Genomic DNA, 18,900 nt, shown 5'->3' with positions numbered 1-18,900 from the left:
TAATTAAATCATATTAACCCGTTGGAATGAATTCAGGCCAAAAACAAAACAAACTAAAAATAGGCCTGCAATGTGCATATCAGTTTGGGGGGGGGGGGGGTGGGAGATTCCGAGACATAAACAGTGAACATGGCCTGCATGGGTGTGGGTATGCTATTTATCATGGGTTGTGCTGTGCATAGGCCCTTATAACTATATCTGCAGGCTGCGGTAGACTATCTCAATCTCAATCATTGTTTTTGCCCGATTCTTGATCACTCTGGTCGTCCGTGAAGCACACGTCCACGTCGCTGTCATTGTCACTCTTGTGCTCGTTGTCCTCGAACATGTCCCCGTGCTTCATCATGTCGTCGCCGGCCTTTTTGACAGTCTGCCCCGGGTGCCTGGACTTGACGTGGCGCTCCAGGTCCCTCCTGCGCACCAGCACCTTGCCGCAGAACTCGCACCTGTAGGGCGTGTTGCCCTCCGCGTGCAGCCGGATGTGCTTGTTCAGGTTGCTCGGGTCGCCGAACGGCCGGAAGCACACCTTGCACTTCAGCGGCTTGTAGCCGGTGTGAGTCCTCATGTGGATCTTGAGGCCGTACTTTCTCGAGTACAGCTTGCCGCAGTACAGACACAGGTGGCCCTTCTTGGGCTTGCCGGAGCCCGCCGTGTGGTGGTGGTTGTTGTTGCTGTTGCTGACGGGAGGCATGGAGTCGAGCCTGGCCCGGTTCTTTTCCACGGCTATCTCGGAGAGCTGCTGCGTGTGCATCGCGATCTCCCTGTCGATGTTCGTGATGGAGCCCAGGTCCTGGCCCAGAGACGGCGACGCGCCGAAGTAGGACATCGACTCGGGGTACTTCAGGAGGTTGCTGAAGTGGAATTTGAGCGGATAATAAGGGGGGCTGTAGAGGAGCTCCCCGTTGTAGACGGTGAACGGCATGAGGGGGATGTTGCAGTCGCCTCCGTAGGGCTTGACCCCGTCGAACGGGGGCAGAGAGAACCTCTCGAAGTGGAGTCCGGAGGGCATGTGGGCGTAGCGGGACGGGGACACCACGCCGGAGTGCATCCGACTCTCCACGTGCTTGAAGGCCGAGCTCTCCTCGATGTGCGGGAGCAACGGGAAGCCCCGCATGGCGTTTGCCCCGCACGGCACCGCCGGAGACGAGGGCTCCATCGGGTGCACGCACTTGGCAGGGTCCAGAGAGTCGTTCAGCGGGCGCGTTGGTGTTTTCATGTTCCCAACAATGAGTTTGCTGCTGAACCCCAGTCCGTTGTGCTTATTCCCGCTGGGCTCGTCTCTGGAAGGCTCGGCCGCCACCACCGGGACCTTGGAGATGATGCCCATCGGCTTGAATGCAGAGCGGACGCCTGGATGGAAGCCCATGTTGCTGAGCACCGAGGACGCAGCGCCATGAAGGCCGAGAAGGTGGCCTGCATGGTTCCTCGCCGAGGTAACGCTCATGTCTAGCGCTCTGTCCTGTTCCTCGGAGGAGCTGCTTTTCTTTGACAGACCGACCACTTTATGGCTATTAACAAAAGGCGACGAAGACGACACCGCGAGCCGCCTGCCAGAGTCTGAGATGGAGTTGTTTTGGCCGCTCCTCGGAGAGGTCGAGGTGTTGGGGATGTCGCCGGATTTCGGCGACCTGCTGAAGTTCTCCGAGCCTCTCGCCTGCTCACTGTTCACGAAGCCCCGGCCGTTGCTTAGAGCGCAGTGGAAGTGAACGTGGGCCTTCAGTGTGTTTGGGTACTTGAATATTCTCCAGCAGTACCAGCAGATGTAACGCTCCTCACCTGGAGAAGGAACCGAAAACATGTGTTAGAATAATGATGATAATAACACATTTATATTATATATATACTTTAATGTTTTTCATTTTACCCCAATACGCACAACACAAGTTGCATGCATGCATGCGTAAAGGTGGCATGCATATATGGATGTTCACAAATCTAAATTGGCTGTCATCACCCATGTCTTAATGTTTGTATATGATCATACAAAATAGCAGTTAATATAAACCTTTAGAACCTTTTAAATCTCCATCAAGACCCATATAAACGACACCAGTTGAGCTGGTTAATATAGATGTGCGGGCTAATGATTTTGTAATGCGCATACGGGCCATTCATTGCATATTATCCACATCAAAAGAGCAAACGCCCTCTCCAATCTGGCGCTCGGAAACCAATGCATTGAATATGGGAGACTCTCTTTTCCGTGGAAGTGACGGCAGCTGTGCCTTGAAATCGCAAGTCGCCAGAAACAATGGCGCTTGCCCATCTGTTGACGCCAAATAATGGGGAAGCGTATGTCAAGGAGCGCACGGTGTGTTTGGCCGCGGAGCGGCGCGCACAGTGGATTCGTCGCAAATCAGGGCAATATACACCCCACATAAAAGTTAGCTTTCATTAGGCAACAATACCTTCCGCTCCCAGCTAATTTACCGTGAAGCACCTTGTTTGAATTTATTTGCTTTTGAATACATGAATATTAATGATGCGATGACATGTGTTAACCCCTCTGTCTCTCTCTCTGCCGCAACTGAATATAACCATCCGCTACTTCGATGGTCATTGAGACACATCAATCTCCGCTTTTAATTGCTGGTTTTTAATCCATGTTTCGTCCACTGTAATTAATTAGTTCAACACACTTATCATTTTGATTAATATGAGGGTCAGGCCTGTATATAGTCTATAGGCCTATATGTCCCTAAAGTATTTACATGGCTTACCAGGTTCGTATAAACAGTAACCTATAATGCATCTGAGCAGCCCCCCTGAAAGATTTGCGTTGATAATAATCTTTAGAAACCAAGTAACCGGATTAGTCTGATGGCAAGAAAATTAATACTTGAAAAGATTAATCCCTGCATAGTCGGCCTCAACGAAATGTTTACCCTATCATCATCGGGTATGTATAACTTGACAAATTCATCAATTTAATAATGGTAAAAAATAAATGATAAAACGAAATCACGTTTGTTTTATATAATAACAGGCGCCCATCAACTAATACACTGCAATATGCATAGCGAATGTTCATAGCCTATAAAGCTGCAGGTCTGTTATAGCTATAAACGAATTCATTTAATTTAATTTAATTTACCATGTCATTTATATATTTATCATAATATCTTTTTTTAAGTTTTGATTTGTGAATTGAAAAGTGCAGCCTGCATACATGGGAAAATGTAGCAGGCCAATTGATTGACATGATGACGTTATTGACAGTCACTTAAAGTTAAACCGATGAACCTCTCAGTATATCAACATGTGTTCCATCATTCCATGCTTTGCACTGCAGCAGCCATGCAACATTAAAACTAAAAAGCCATGCTATTAAGATTGATCAGGATAGATTAGCCTAAATTAGATGCATATATTTGTAGTCCTATATTTACCTTTCTCGTCGTGCGTTGGAGTAGCCGTGGTTGGGATGTCGTACCATTGGGCTAGCGTGTTGGAATACCACACACTCAGCTCTTCTCCGGCAGGAATCTCTCTGAGCACACGGTAGAAAATCTGTATGGTGGAAGATGGAGTTTAGCAGTTTCCCCCAAACAAACAGCATGGCTAAATATCCCTCTTTTTGTCTTAGATCGAAAAGATTAAAAAAAAAAAAAATGAAATCCCAACTTTGTTTAATCAATTCAGTGAATTCCAAAAGTATTTCACAAATAAAATAAATCTAATAATCTGGATCTTGAACTATATATACGTTTCAGTTGGTTCCCAGTTTTGGAACCACTGCAGACAAGTTTTAGACCATTTACCTAAAATGTGCACAATTTCACAGAAAGTCAGAAAACACACCTGTCCACCAGGTAAATCCGAGACCGCTTCCAGGTTTTGTTCTTGGCTGTTCCTGGCGGCACGTATGAACCCAATCCAGTCTGGGACAGGACAACCCGATTCATCCACGAATTCTCCCCTGATCAAACGAATCTATAAGGGACACACAATACATTGGAGAAATTAAACAGACATCCCACCACCAGATAACATTTTAGAATGAAACATTTTTGGCCTATATAGTTCAACAAAATATATTCCACAATGATTTAGTTCTCGCTCTGCGTATATATGCCCTTATGAATAAAATTTAAAAAAAAGTTGACTATAGCTATACACCGTAATTATTTTCAAATTTACATCGTTCGTTCCAACAATACCTGGAGGTGTGCCCATAACCAAACCCCGTTTAATGCGTCTTTATCCGCTCTGTTGGGCCGCTGTTATAATGTATATAGCCACTAAGGAGAATGACATATACGGGCCTAATTGAGTTGATATGGGAAACGAATTTGAGGAGTGTCAAAGCGTTTCTAAACTGTTCAAGCAAATTAAAGATTGAAGCGTGACATTTGACACAGAAAATGCACCTGATGATCACGATATAGCCCGGGGCCATGCATTTAGACGCATCAATCACAAATCGCTGACAGCTTTAACAATAAGAGGGGTGTATTTATGATGTTAGTTATAGGTTGAAAATGTTCGCATCCTATACATTCAGTTTTGTTAAGTGTGATGCTGGCCTAAAAAAATATGTATACTTAAAAAAAATCATGCTGAATATATTATATATGTTACTATATTATATTGCAACATGTTGCAATATAAATTTGGTTTGATTCAGAATGCTTTTTAGACTATTTCTCAATTTCCTTCGCTTGGGGCTATATATATATGGTCCATGCTGGATGGGCCATCTTTCGATGGCCGGATCACATTAAAATTAAATGGCTCATTGGAATAACTAGCCCCGTAGCCTGTGTGAAATGTGAGGCGGGTGAGGGCATGAAATCCCACACAACGTCCCAGGTCGCCCATTAGGCCGGTTAAGTAGAAACACAGACTTGACAGTCAGCCACACTAATAGAACTCAATTATTTCCGACTTGACAGCACAAACCAATTAATAACCAAAGGTCCAATGGGCAATGACAGCTCTGTTGTAAAATGTAGAAAAATGTCTATATTCAGTTCGTTCCTTTTACTTGGTTTATTATTATTATTATTATTATTATTGAAAGAATATCAAAACAATAGTTTATTTATTATTTTGATACGTGGAATTTATTTTTCATATAGGCCTATATAGGCATCTCTTGTAATCATTTCAGCAATTATGTGCTGTTACGCTCATAAAGTCATCGAACAATTCAATTTAAACATGACTTTTGATTGCATTAATAATAGGCTAAATATGATATATCATTCATTATTAAATGCACGTCATTCCACTTGGACTGAATGTAAATTCACTTGGATAGCAATTGAATTGGAGAGAGAGAGAGAGAGAGAGAGAGAGAGAGAGAGAAGGAGAGAGAGAGAGAAAAAAAAAGTTTTTAATTCTGTACCTTTTTCTTGGGTCCAACAACTTCTTTACGGTCCGACACGTACTTCCCTAGTTTGAAGATGCCCGGCACCGGTCCTATCCGGAGCCCAGCCGAGATGCTGCAGTCTGCAAACACACTGATAGTGGACGCCCGTGTGGCTTGCATGGCTGGCGCTGCGTGTGCTGAGATGAGAACCATGAAGACCACAGCCAGTGACTGATTGAGACAAGTAGAGAGAGAGAGAGAGAGAGAGAGAGAGAGAGGGAGAGAGGCAGAGGAGGAGAGACGAGGACAGGCCGATCTCCGCCCGCAAAGTGACGCGGTGGCGTATGTGGTCCTGCTTTTCTAACGGAGCGGGGAGCAAGGTATCCCTCGACACATTAACGCGCAAGGACGAGCAGGGGAGGGGGGGGGGGGGATTTGTGGTGACAGTGTGTGTGCAGTATAGGCTTATGTGTGTGTGTGTGTGTGTGTGTGTGTGTGTGTGTGTGTGTGTGTGGGAGATTTTGACTCTCCCAGCAGCTGTGTGGGAGAGAAAACGGGCCGGGGTTGGTCACATGGAGACTTTCCCTCACCCCTAGCACATAATGAATTGCACCAAAACGGTCAAGAGACAATAGGCCAGGCGACCTTCCCATCCCCAAAATCCAATTTGTCAAGGGCAGAGAAAAGAGAGTGCAGAATCAAAGGTCTGGAGCAACCATTAATCCTCAGCATGTGGCTTTGTCCGCTACTAACCGCTAGACAGTTCCGATATTTTAACTGACAAATCCACTGTATAATTTATCCATAAATTCTCCCCCTTTTCATTCTTCCCTTTCAAACCTGTTTTTGGAAATCAGTGACTACTTTAAATCTACTTGGCTGGCCCTCTTTTGGTTTTATATACTTCAAAGCACTTTTATTCTCCTCCTTTTGTGTTCGTCCTCGGACAAAGGCGGCAGGAATGTTTAGAGGACTTGTTAACTTCTATTGACTCTCGGCGTGTGCCGGGTTGAGATCAGGCAGGTACTCAACGGGAGAACGACCAGGCGGAAAAACAGCTAACCACCACCGTCTTTAATATTTCATATACACACACTTTATGTCATTTATCGTCGTCTCCACTGAATATATTTTTTTATATAGAAGTTCAAGAAAAATAATTCTTTTAAAAATGTATTTATGCAAAATCCACAATAGGCCTATTAATTAATAGGCCTATTAATAAATAGATTAGATTAATTTACACCCACAATTAAATACATTTCTATATGAATACCTTTTTAATTTGTTGTCAGAACGGTTAGAATATGGCAACTTGAATGAAGTGATATAAATCAATCTTCTCTGATATAGCTTATATAGGCATGGTGCAATATGGATTCTAAATATTTTTCAAAACACAATGTATATAGGCGGTATAGGCCTATAAAGTTATTATACGTATGCCTTATGTGCCTGCCTGAAGGATATCGAATAGCTGCTATCTCCGAAGTATTGCTCATCAGTGGATAAACAAAAAACAAATAAATCATTCCATATTTAAATGGCATTCCATTATGGACAATGCATGATGCCACCATCGCCGGTGATGGTGGTTTGTGTCTTATTGTCACAGAAAGCTTAAAAGGGGGTGACAGTGCCAGTGACAGTCGCTTTGTGGCCCGCAGGTTTTAAACCTGTGTTTGACCCCTTTGATCATGTGGCGTGGAAGCCTCGCGGAGAACAAGAAGCTGTGGGCGATAAATTCAGGCCATGAACGTGTCTTTCTAACCTCTGCCCCTTCCACTCGATGACACTGGGCAGCAATGGAGCAAGAAAAAGATTGTTTCTCTCTCTCTCTCTCTCTCTCTCTCTCTCTCTCTCTCTCTCTCTCTCTCTCTCTCTCTCTCTCTCTCTCTCTCTCTCTCTCTCTCTCTCTCTCTCTCTCTCTCTCTCTCTCTCTCTCTCTCTCTCTCTCTCTCTCTCTCTCTCTCTCTCTCTCTCTCTCTCTCTCTCTCTCTCGTAAAGGCATCCCACTGCTTCATTCTCTGGGGCTTCTCTCCTCTCCGCTTCACAAGTCAAAAGAGCGTGAACGACACGCGAACAATTTCATCAATAGGCGCATGTTATCGCCGGCTGTGCGGATGGTTATTTATTAACGTGTTGCCCATTCGTGGCTGGTTCCCATCCACTCGGGATGAACGGGTCCATGGGCCTGCACAAACCCTCTCTCACAGTGGCCGGGCCGCGATTCTCCCGCATCCTATAATGTGGGGCTGCTGAAAGTCCTATACAGTTACCATAAGTGAAATTAATTATTCGAGGAGGGGAAAAGGGAGACATTTCCTTTCTGTTTGCGATGGCTCTAAAAGTAGAAGGGTGAATCCCGCTCCAATGCGCGCACTGAAGCACGGCGAAACAGTCAAAGGATGGGTGTCAAAGTGAAAGCACTGTTCGAAGCAAATGGGATGGAAAATTAAATGAAATTAAATGGCTTGACCGGCGGCATTGTCCCTCTCCTTTTCAAAGACACATTAATTACATGGTCGGATCCTTATTCGGGAACAATATTGCGGAGTCAATCACGGCATTCCACAAGTTCCTATTCTCTTAAATGAACTCCCCGTCTCTTTAATGAACTTAAATAACGACCCTTTCTTTGAAGAAATCGGAGCTTGAGCGGTTGGGGACGTTTTTATGGGAGCTGGCCTTTTATACCGTTGTCCCTGGAAGACTGGAAGTTGCCAGCGCTTGGATTTGACCGTCCAGCGATATATACGGGGCTCTGATTTAACTGGTTGGCCATTAATGAGCCATGAATATAGAGGAACAACCTGCCTGCAAAGCAACGTGGTAAATACAAGGAGTAATGCTCCCACCAGGGATCTCCATTCATGCTCGCAAACTACTTTGGCGAGCCAAGGGGTCCACCACCACCTCTCCTGGACCGGCTTCAATAGGGCTGCCATTTAAAACCCCTCCGAGCTTAGAAAGAAAACACATTTTTTATGTCGACCCATAAAACGTTGTTTGTATCTTTTTTTGTTGAAAGGGCCCTTAATCCAATCATTGTCCCATGCACCGCGGCAGTATGGTCCAATTGTTGAAGATTCCCACGTTTTATAAGTGTCAACATCAGCATGCTGCAGGTGCACTCGACACACACTGGTCATATTGAACAAAAATACATAGAAATATATAGCCTTATCTTCTGCGGGCGAAAATCTAAATCTAAATAATAATAATAATAAATAGACCTATAGCATATATACTGCCAACAAACTGAACATTTTATTTTTCTATATCTAATTCGTAATTTTGCATTGGCCTATTTTAGGCGGAACCCCGTGTATTTTTTTCTTCCTAAAAGCTTATGGGAGATGCGGGCTTCACAAAAGGCCAACCAGCTGTGTTGGTGCGGGTGGGACATTACTGGCGCGTTTGAATAGTAATTATGCTTGTATGGGACTCCAACCAGATGACATGATTGGGATTTTAACCCAGACTAATATTCAAAATCGCATTAGAGAGCAGCCAAATAAATGGCAACCGATTCACTGCTGTTCATGCGTGCTCTTATTTTCAATGCTTTCTTTAAAAAAGAAAGAGGGGAGGGTGAAGTGGGCTGCCCCATTTTGGTATTCAAAGTCCCTACAAAGTTTGCGACGGGCTTTTCAGAGAGATTTCCCTAACTTCAGCTCACTTGTTTCGGTTGAGAAGACGCGGATAATGGCGTGTAACGTCGTGTGAATTGATATGTTTCGGTGTACCTTATAAATTCATACCTTTTCTCACTCGACCGCCTCAGAAAGAAACTGTCACTCCACGCGATTCTCTCTGCTGTCGAGCGCATTTAGCGTGAGGTCTATTTGTGAAGTTCATTCCTAGGCAAATGTATGCAAGGGGGCTCGCCATGAATAGAGCAGCGTGTCAGCCGACCCTAATTGGGATTTAGGCACTTAAAGCATATGCAGAACGTGACAGAAAGTCACAGGTTTCAAAGAAGTCAAAACTTTTGCCCTCCACGTTGAATATGGGAAACGTTCCTTATAGTATTTTAACCAGCATTTTCTTACGGAGCGAGGGTTACTGACCTAAGTGGCAATGCAACTTGTTTCGCCTAAACAACCCACGCCAATGAAATATAAACAGCTGTAACCTTGACTAGAAAACATTGGCCTATGCTTGAAAAGGACCTGCTATTTATTTAGTTGTATATGATTCTGCCTTCTTTTGAGTCTGATCTTTTCTTTTTGAGTGGAAGCAATTAGTATGCCCTTTGCATTTGTTTTGTCAGTTTGATTTAACTGATCTTGTATATATAGTGCAAACAAAAAGGTCTGAATTGTTGGACAATATCCTTGGGCAGAATAAAAATAAATAAATAATCAAGAACCCAAAAGAGCTCAATTCAAATACCACAATTGTAATTTATTTCCCCAAATTGCAATGCTTATTGGTGATTTAGCAATCTAAGCTAATTTAGAGAACATGTAATGTAATGTAATTTCAAATCACAATATAGAGGTTTTAACATTTTTAATGTAAACCGTTTTAACGGAAATGCTAATTCAAATGGCCAATTTGTATTTATATAATTACAATATAATAAAATTTTAACAAATTACAAAACAAATCATTCTTATCAGCTTGTTATTCTATTTTCACTGTTTTCCAGTGGCCCCATCATATCACCACACTTTAAAATTAACATGACAGTAGCACCATGGACAGCTCCCGATTTGCAGGCTACACAATTCTAGGCCTATATTGGTAAATCACCTCATCATATTGATGTTTTTCGTGGATCAATTTGGTTGGCTGCACATTACTAAGGGTATTAAAGTGTTATCTCATGATATGAATCGGGGCTAAACGGAATGAATAGATTAGAATGTCTTGTCCCTCATTAGAGCGCTCGTTTGACAGGCCGCCATGCATCCATAATCCGTGTTGCGTTTCTGCACAAAGCGGAAAAAAGGGGAAGCGACTATAATTGTCCCTATATACGTCTTCGGGTGGGATGTGCTTGTGGAGATGATGACCCTGTAGTTCACAGAACAGATATGAAATTATAGAGATAGTCTATAATGATAATTTAAAATACATCCTTCATTAAATGATTTATATTTGGATCATGCGTGCGTGCACGTGCGTGCATTTGTTTAATTGAAGCTGACAATTCATTGATAATTTAAATGTTTGCTATTTTATTGATATAGAACCACATGCTTATCTAGCTCTATAATGAGAAATATGAGTCATGAAAAAACTAAATGCCTACTTCAAACATCTCACCAAGGTCAATCAAAATATGTGTATACCTTACCTTGTGATTATTTCCTATTGTTACATTATAATACATCCATATAGGCCTATAGACATTTTTAATCAATAACATGAGTCATGCACCAGCAGTATTCTCTCTTTGTATTATTTCTTCTCTCCTGAAGGACATGCTGGCACAGTGAGATCAAATCCCTGCTGATCAGCAACAGGAAGAAAAGGTGGACAGAATGCGGCTGCCATCACTCCACTGTGGGAAAGAATCTGACTGATGGCTCTCTTCTCCAAGCATGGCAGGATATACCAGGTGACACACACACACTTCCCTCATGACCTCCTTTAGCCCAGTATACTCAAAGTGTGGTCGGGAGACCCACAGAGGTCCTTGAAGAGACCCATGCAGCAAAATGAGGAACAGTTTAGATTTAAGCCATATTCCCCCCCCCCCCCCTCCCCTTTTGTTTGCTATTCAAAATAGCTGATTTACAAATGTGTTGCAATGTGATGTGTTGGGAGCTTGTAGATGTGTTATTTCCCCCCAAAATATTGAAACGTCTTGACAAATCTTCTATTATGGGGGTCCCTGGCAGAGAATATATTCAAATAGGGGTCCACGGATATATATATATATTGTTTTGAGAACCACTGCATTAGCCTATTGTTCCCACAATGTCTCACTCTTATCAAGTGAAAATATATATTTAGCTTACTGCTTTGGCTTTCATGAAATTTGTTCTCAAAGTGGGATGGGTCTTCCAGGGGGTCCCCTATACAACAGCGGTTCTCAACCTTTTCAGGCTGCTAAGCAGTTCAATTTCACTATTATTTCACCATGTAAAAAGTATATAGCCAATAAGAGAATTTATAAGAATGACTATTGTGACATTATTCTCTCCCACTTATAATAATGTATTATAACAGCAAAATATTCTCTTATGGGGTCCCTGGGACAAAATCCTTTTAAATGAGGGTCTGCACTAAGTCTATACATATCAATGTGGGTGTCCTTGACATGAAAATGTCTGAGAACCACTGGCGTATAATGTAATCTATGCGACATTGTCAACCTGCCATCCTCACAGATTGGGCATGTCAGATAGGCGGAAAGTTTCAAAACTATTTCAGATCATTTCAACTCTTATTCGAAATAGTAAAAAAAGTGTTAGTGTGGGCTTTAAGCATGCTATTTTCAACGAGCAACACAGTTGACAATGTATAAAATAGGGCTTAAGTGGTTAAGGCAAGGGTTCAAAATGAATGAGATATCAAACAAGACAAGGTAATTGAATGCTGATTGCTTTATTTGCAGCTAATAGAAAAAAAAGGGGATAGGGGGTGTGTAAGGGCACACAAAAGTTTCGAGATCACATTTCAGGCCTATATGGTCAAGGCATGACTCGCTAGAAAGGGGTCATCCATGGTCTTCATGTCCAGGTCAAAGGGCAAAGGCCAGAGCCCAGACATGGGGTTTTGGTCAATGCAAAGCTCAAAGGGGGGCGTGGGGGTTTATAGGGTGCGAGAAGGTCACACGGCCACTCTCGCTTCATTCACTGTCCGACTCGTCGCCGGCTCCAGTGATGATGTAGGTCTGCTCCTGGTGGTCCGTCTCCATCACGTCTTCAGTTTTGACAGTTCTGGAGGGGGATATCGGTATTATATTCATATATCTTCACTTGAATGGGCTATATATGCATGCACGCCATTTTGGAAAGAACTTGGGCCACTTCCCTATATATACTTCCTTCACAGGTGTTACCGGCGATGATACTAATGAAGGCTCTGTTCCATTCTGGTCAAACAGAGCAGGGCGCTGCTGCTGCTATTGTGCATGTTGGCTACTTGGCTCGCTGGAAACACTCTGCTACACCAGTGGGTCTCAAAGTGTCCTTGAATGAGTTCCAAATGGCCCGGTACGGGTGTGTAACTCTGAGTGTATACAAACGGAACCAAATGGGTCCATTTGGTTCCATTTGTGCACTCTCAGAGTTATAGGGGCCCTTGAAATTAAAAAAAAGTTTGAGAACCACTGCACACTAAATGGAAAAGAGCCTTAATTAGTATCATTGGTATAGGGAAGGGGCATATATAGCCCATTGAGTGATTTGCTGAAAAACCAACCGTGCATAATTATAATGTATAAATTGCTGAAAAACCAACTGTGTAGAACAATTCCTGCACGCTCTTACCTAATGAGGACCGTCCTGCGCTCTGTCAACTCCACGGCTTGTCCCGCATAGTCCTCGAGGGTGGCGTCATATCCTTCAGATGAATATCCCAGAATTCCAATGCCCATTCCCCCTGCAGCGCCACCCTTCAGCCCGCCAGTTCTACTAACAGTGGAGCCGTCTCCGCCCATTCCTCCCTTGCCCTTCACTCCTCCTGCAGCGCCAGCTCCCACGTCACCTCCCATACCACCACCCATTCTTGCAGCCCCTGCTGCCCCAGAGCCTAAACCCCCATGAGGACCACCTGCCCCAGAGCCTAAACCCCCATGAGGACCACCCGCACCGCCATATCCTCCATCGCCTGCACCGCCCATACCGCCAGCTCCATCATGGCCGCCGGCTCCCATTCCTCCTACCCCTCCTACCCCACCAGGCCCTGTCCCTGATGTGCTATCTGACCCTGTTAGGCCACCATCACCACCCCTACCGCCCGCTCCACCTAGACCTCCACCTACCTGGACACCCTTAGTAGTACCAAAATCACCAGAAACCCTGTCTGCACCTGCCCCTCCAGCCCCCATACCAGCACCCATCCTACCAGCACCCATGCCGGTACCATCAGCACCCACACCACCAGCACCCATGCAGGTACCATCAGCAGCCATACCAGCACAAGGAGCACCCATACCTGCAGCTACACCTCCAGCACCCCTAGCTGCACCTAAACCATCAGCACCCATACCGGTACCATCAACACCCATCATATCAGCACCCATACCGGCACCACCAGCACCCATACCACCACCAACACCACCAGCACCCAAACCGGTACCATCAACACCCATCATACCAGCACCCATACCGGCACCACCAGCACCCATACCACCACCAACACCACCAGCACCCAAACCGGTACCATCAACACCCATCATACCAGCACCCATACCGGCACCACCAGCACCCATACCACCACCAACACCACCAGCACCCAAACCGGTACCATCAACGCCCATCATACCAGCACCCATACCGGCACCACCAGCACCCATACCACCACCAACACCACCGGCACCCAAACCGGTACCATCAACGCCCATCATACCAGCACCCATACCGGCACCACCAGCACCCATACCACCACCAACACCACCAGCACCCATACCGGTACCATCAACGCCCATCATACCAGCACCCATACCGGCACCACCAGCACCCATACCACCACCAACACCACCGGCACCCAAACCGGTACCATCAACGCCCATCATACCAGCACCCATACCGGCACCACCAGCACCCATACCACCACCAACACCACCAGCACCCATACCGGTACCATCAACGCCCATACCAGTACCATCAGCACCCATCATACCAGAACCCATACCAGCACCACCAGCACCTATACTGGTACCATCAGCACCCATCATGCCAGCACCTATACCACCAACACCAGCACCCATAACGGTACCATCAGCACTGATCATACCAGCACCCATACCAGCACCACCAGCACCCATAACGGTACCATCAGCACCGATCATACCAGCACCCATACTGCCTGCACCCATACCAGCACCACCAGCACCCATACCGGCACCACCAGCACCCATACCAGCACCACCAGCACCCATACCAGCACCATAACCACCGGGACCCATACCAGCACCACCAGCACCACCAGCACCCATCCCTGCACCATAACCACCGGGACCCATACCAGCACCACCAGCACCACCAGCACCCATCCCTGCACCATAACCACCAGGACCCATAGCACCGACTCCATCAGCACCACCCATTCCTCCTGTACCACCCATGTCTCCTACACCTCCCACCCCGGCAGTGCCCATCCCTGCAGTACCGGCAGCACCCATTATTCCACCCACTCCTCCGGGAGAGCTGCCTAGTCCTCCGGTGCCCGTCCCTCCTGCAACGTCCCCACCCATTCCTGCACCCGCCATGCCTCCGATGCCACCAGCAGCCATTCCTCCAGCCATTCCACCAGGACCACCCATGCCTCCTCCACCCATTGCACCGGGACCACCCATGCCTCCTCCACCCATTGCACCAGGACCACCCATGCCTCCTCCACCCATTGCACCAGGACCACCCATGCCTCCTCCACCCATACCCATTCCACCAGGACCACCCATGCCTCCTCCACCCATACCCATTCCACCAGGACCACCCATGCCTCCGATGCCACCAGTAGCCATTCCTCCACCCATTCCACCAGCACCACCCATACCCATTCCACCAGCACCACCCATACCCATTCCACCAGCACCACCCATGCCTCCTCCGCCCATACCCATACCCATGCCACCACCCATGCCTCCTCCGCCCATACCCATGCCACCACCCATGCCTCCTCCACCCATACCCATGGCCATGCCACCATACACGGCGCCGCTTGTAATGGCCATGGTTTGCACCTGGCCAGCAAGTCGCACGTCCTCTCCCTCGATCAGTGTTCTGTGAATAAAAAATAGATAAATAATGTTAAATAATACATCTTTTGACATAATAAAGCAATGCCAATGTACCAGTTCATGGCACCACAAGCTAGCATATAGCTTCAGCTTGTTCCCTCACCTGTAAGTTGTGATCTCCATCTCTAGAGCCATCTTGATATTCAGAAGGTCCTGGTACTCACGCAGGTGCAGTGCAATTTTCCCCTTCATGGACTTTAGCTCGAGCTGCAGGGCTTCAATCTTTGCCTGTTATGTAAACAGGACCGACAATAGACTGTAAGACTGCCATTCTGTCTGTGTGTCTATCTGTGTGTGGCAGTTCAAATTAAAAGATTAAACAGCATAGTGAATAGTATAACTACACTAAATGGTATGATAATATCTTTACCTGCAATTCCTCTAGTTCCTTCCTATATTTCTCTTGCGCCTCTCGTATCTTGGCCTCAAGACCATCATTTTTAGTCGTCATGCCATCCAGGTCTCGCTCCTTATTTTGGATCTGGAGGAAAGCAACATTTCAATAGGCTAACCTTTTTTAATTCAATTGAAATAAACAATAACAATCATCATCACTTTTCACACTCACGTCCTTCTTGGCGTTTGTTATTGCTTCTCTGCCGCTTCGCATTTTATCCACCTGGTTCGATGTCTTGCTGGTCATGTCTTGAAACTTATCTCCATACCACGAATCCATTTCCTAAAACATATACAATGGATATTTGGTATTTGGTTGGAAGATCGAAAACACATTTGGGTTGGCTGCAATGCTGCAATCTTATCATCATTATTATACAGGGTCAGCATAATAATTTAGTCATACTGGGCCATTAAAAGTATAAGTTGTGCAGTGTTATTATTTTACCTGGAGATTTTTGGCTGCAATGTCGTCATACTGACTTTGGATTTGTTTCAATGCACCTGCAAGGTCAGGCAAGGCGAATGCACTCTCTGCCGAGACGTGAGCTGAGTAGATCTGTTTCATTAATTCATCAATTTCCTGAGAGAAAGAAAGATGAACCAATCAGATTTCTTTTTAACAAAGTCTGTATGGATGCAATCTTTATTTAAAGATGTGACCCACCTGTTGATGGACCCTTTTCAGAAATTCTATTTCTATCTCCAGATGCTCCAGATTTTTCTCCAGGACGATGCGGGAAGTGGTGGCTTTGTCAACATCCTGTAAAATGCACAGCATTGTCATGATATGTGAACTGAGGTTAGGGAAGAATTTAGTTGACAAAAATAGTAATTTAATGGTAACATACTGGACGGAAGACTTCAATTTCCATCTCGGCTCTGTGCCTCAGCTCAAGTGCCTCTTCATACTTGACTTTAATTGCCGCCAGTTGACCATTCATGGCCTCCTTAGTAGCAACGGCGCCATTCTGAGGACCAAGAAACCATGTAATAGTGTCATCCATCAGATGTTTTAGGTATGAGTAAAGCTTGTGTAAAACCTAGATCAGTTTATTGCATTCCAAACATGTGCTTAAGACCTGTGTCTGTGTGCACGTGTGTGTGTGTGTGTGTGTGTGTGTGTGTGTGTGTGTGTGTGTGTGTGTGTGTGTGTGTGTATTGAGTATTGAGTTACTTCTGTGCATAAAATCTAGCTGAACTCGAAGACATCCGCACTGCATCTTAACACACGCAGGAACCTCTGTATTATTTGCCTGCCAGAAATAAGCCTGTTTCCAGGTTAAGAAACCTTGAAAACTATAACAATTCATCTTCATGCTCTATTGATCGTTTTAAATGTACTGTGCATAACAAATATAAATAGACTTGACAAATTCTGTCTCACCCGCTGAACTTTCATCTGCTCAACAATTTTCAGTAATTCCTTCAGCTGTTCCTCGTACATGTTGCTGAGAGCTGATGGCTTCTGAAAACGGTTCCTGTAGGCATTAATCTCTGCCTCCAACATTAGGTTCTGTGCTTCCAGGGACCGAACCTGTGACAGTGGGAAAGATAACAACTTGTATTGTAACACTTCATGTGTCCCTGGAACAAACCTCTCATAGTAGTGAAAATAATATTCCTTCTTTTTAAGGATGGCAATGTCAGTCACTCAGTTGGTTTGGTGGTCCAACTAGAAAAGAATGGTTGATTAATTTTGATGGGGATTGTACCTTTTCGATATATACGGCCAGCCTGTCATTGAGCACAATCATTTCCTTTTTTTCATGTGTGCGCGTGGTTAGGAATTCCTGATTCTCTGCGGAAGCCACTTCCAGATCAATAGCTGGACGTCCATCATACCCCACACATGCCACTGCTCCTGCACCAACACTGCAATAACAAGTGAGAAAGCATTACTCAATTACTTTTTTAATCCATTATATAATTCAAATACTGTATTACAAACTATGAGAATTATAATACACTATGATGATCCTTGCCAAACAGACTGTGTGTGAGTGTCCCACAGCTATGAAGCCTTATAGCCATTCATTTGGCCATCCTTTGTGGCTTGACCTTTTGCTTACCTGGCTCCGCGGGATTTGCGTGCAGCAGAGGCCGTCCTCCGTCCCGCTGTCTCCATGCGCATGTTGCCGGCCCCAGCGCTACGCGGGCCGTTGGCAGAGGCATGGCGGGGCTCTCTCTTGGTGGGGCAAGGGCTGGTCACCCTCGACACCTCGTAGGATGCGCTGATGTCCGACTCCTCAAAGTGACGGCGGTAGGACGAAATCCTCTCTTGGCTGTGGCTCATGATTGCTGGTAGCAGTGAGGCCTCTTGTTCTCTGGAATGGAGTGGAAGAAAAATGCACCTCGGTTGTATACTGCGGTACTACTGTCACTGCAGCTTTCTCACAATGTTAGCTCCGGCCCTTCCTCTGGGTTTTATACTTACTGTCCAAGTCAGCTGGGCTGTGACGATTGGACTGGACAGTGTGTGGTGCATGAACCAAAGCCTTTGGAATCTCTAACCTCCACACCACCCAGGGCTTGACCTGCTTGTCTGATATCTGTCAGCACCTTGTGAAGAGCTGAGCTGGGTTCATGAAACGGCTGGGTGGAGGCAATAGTTGAGGCTATCAACGTAGCTGACACGGCTCTATCTCATATAATATGTAAAGTACACACAAATCGGGCTAATTTCCCCAAACCTCAGCATCCATGGCATCGTTGGGTGACAGGCAGAGTTCGGTCTGTCACGGAAGCCAGTAGGTGCACTGCTGATGTGATCCGTGGTGATGGCATGAGGGACTTTAATTGCTAGCTGAGCAGAAGCTTGAGAGTGACTCGATTAGGTCATGGCAGAGGGACAAAGGACCCCTGCAAAATTTGACATAAATTAGTACTTATTAGTCTGGTCTGTTTTCTACATTAAAACATTGGTATGCAGGAAAAGAAAGCTGAATTAAGTGCTTTGTAGAGGAAATGAGGAGCCAGGGGAGGGGGAGGGGTGGTCTTGGCTGTAGTCTGGAGTTCACGGTTGACATGGCATAGAGATATGAGAGGGGGAAATAGTGTTCTGGCCTGTCCAGCAAAACGCTCCATTGACACCTATACTGTACAGGTCAGGCCCCACTCTCTGACTGTCTGACACAGGTCAGCAAACACTGTCTGCTTTACTGTAGGCCTAAACATTAACTGGCCACTGCCATGAACTCTCTTAATCCTTAAACACAAATATAAAACATTTATGCTGTTTGAATTATTTCATTCACCTCAGACT

General features: G+C 45.5%; 2 protein-coding genes across 2 annotated transcripts; both read right to left on the bottom strand.

Moving 5' to 3' along the window:
- Nucleotides 1-226: 226 nt before the first annotated feature.
- prdm13 (PR domain containing 13) lies at nucleotides 227-5,527 on the bottom strand (the record flags this gene model as incomplete). Its single annotated transcript, XM_083760500.1, has 4 exons — nucleotides 227-1,776; nucleotides 3,390-3,510; nucleotides 3,802-3,933; nucleotides 5,351-5,527. The coding sequence occupies 4 exons, from the start codon at nucleotides 5,525-5,527 to the stop codon at nucleotides 227-229; spliced, it is 1,980 nt and encodes a 659-aa protein (XP_083616626.1).
- A 6,595-nt stretch (nucleotides 5,528-12,122) lies between these two features.
- On the bottom strand, nucleotides 12,123-17,931 carry LOC310856531 (uncharacterized protein; the record flags this gene model as incomplete). Its single annotated transcript, XM_083762003.1, has 12 exons — nucleotides 12,123-12,213; nucleotides 12,766-13,027; nucleotides 14,273-15,222; nucleotides 15,343-15,467; nucleotides 15,610-15,720; nucleotides 15,808-15,918; nucleotides 16,084-16,218; nucleotides 16,303-16,398; nucleotides 16,487-16,606; nucleotides 17,023-17,172; nucleotides 17,351-17,510; nucleotides 17,708-17,931. 12 exons carry the CDS (start codon nucleotides 17,929-17,931, stop codon nucleotides 12,123-12,125), a joined length of 2,535 nt encoding a protein of 844 aa, XP_083618129.1.
- Nucleotides 17,932-18,900: the final 969 nt, after the last annotated feature.

This window comes from Protomyctophum parallelum, assembly GCF_964188405.1.
Source record: "Protomyctophum parallelum genome assembly, chromosome: 3".
Classification (NCBI taxonomy): Eukaryota; Metazoa; Chordata; class Actinopteri; order Myctophiformes; family Myctophidae; genus Protomyctophum; species Protomyctophum parallelum.
This window is presented reverse-complemented; position numbering and strand designations above follow the sequence as displayed.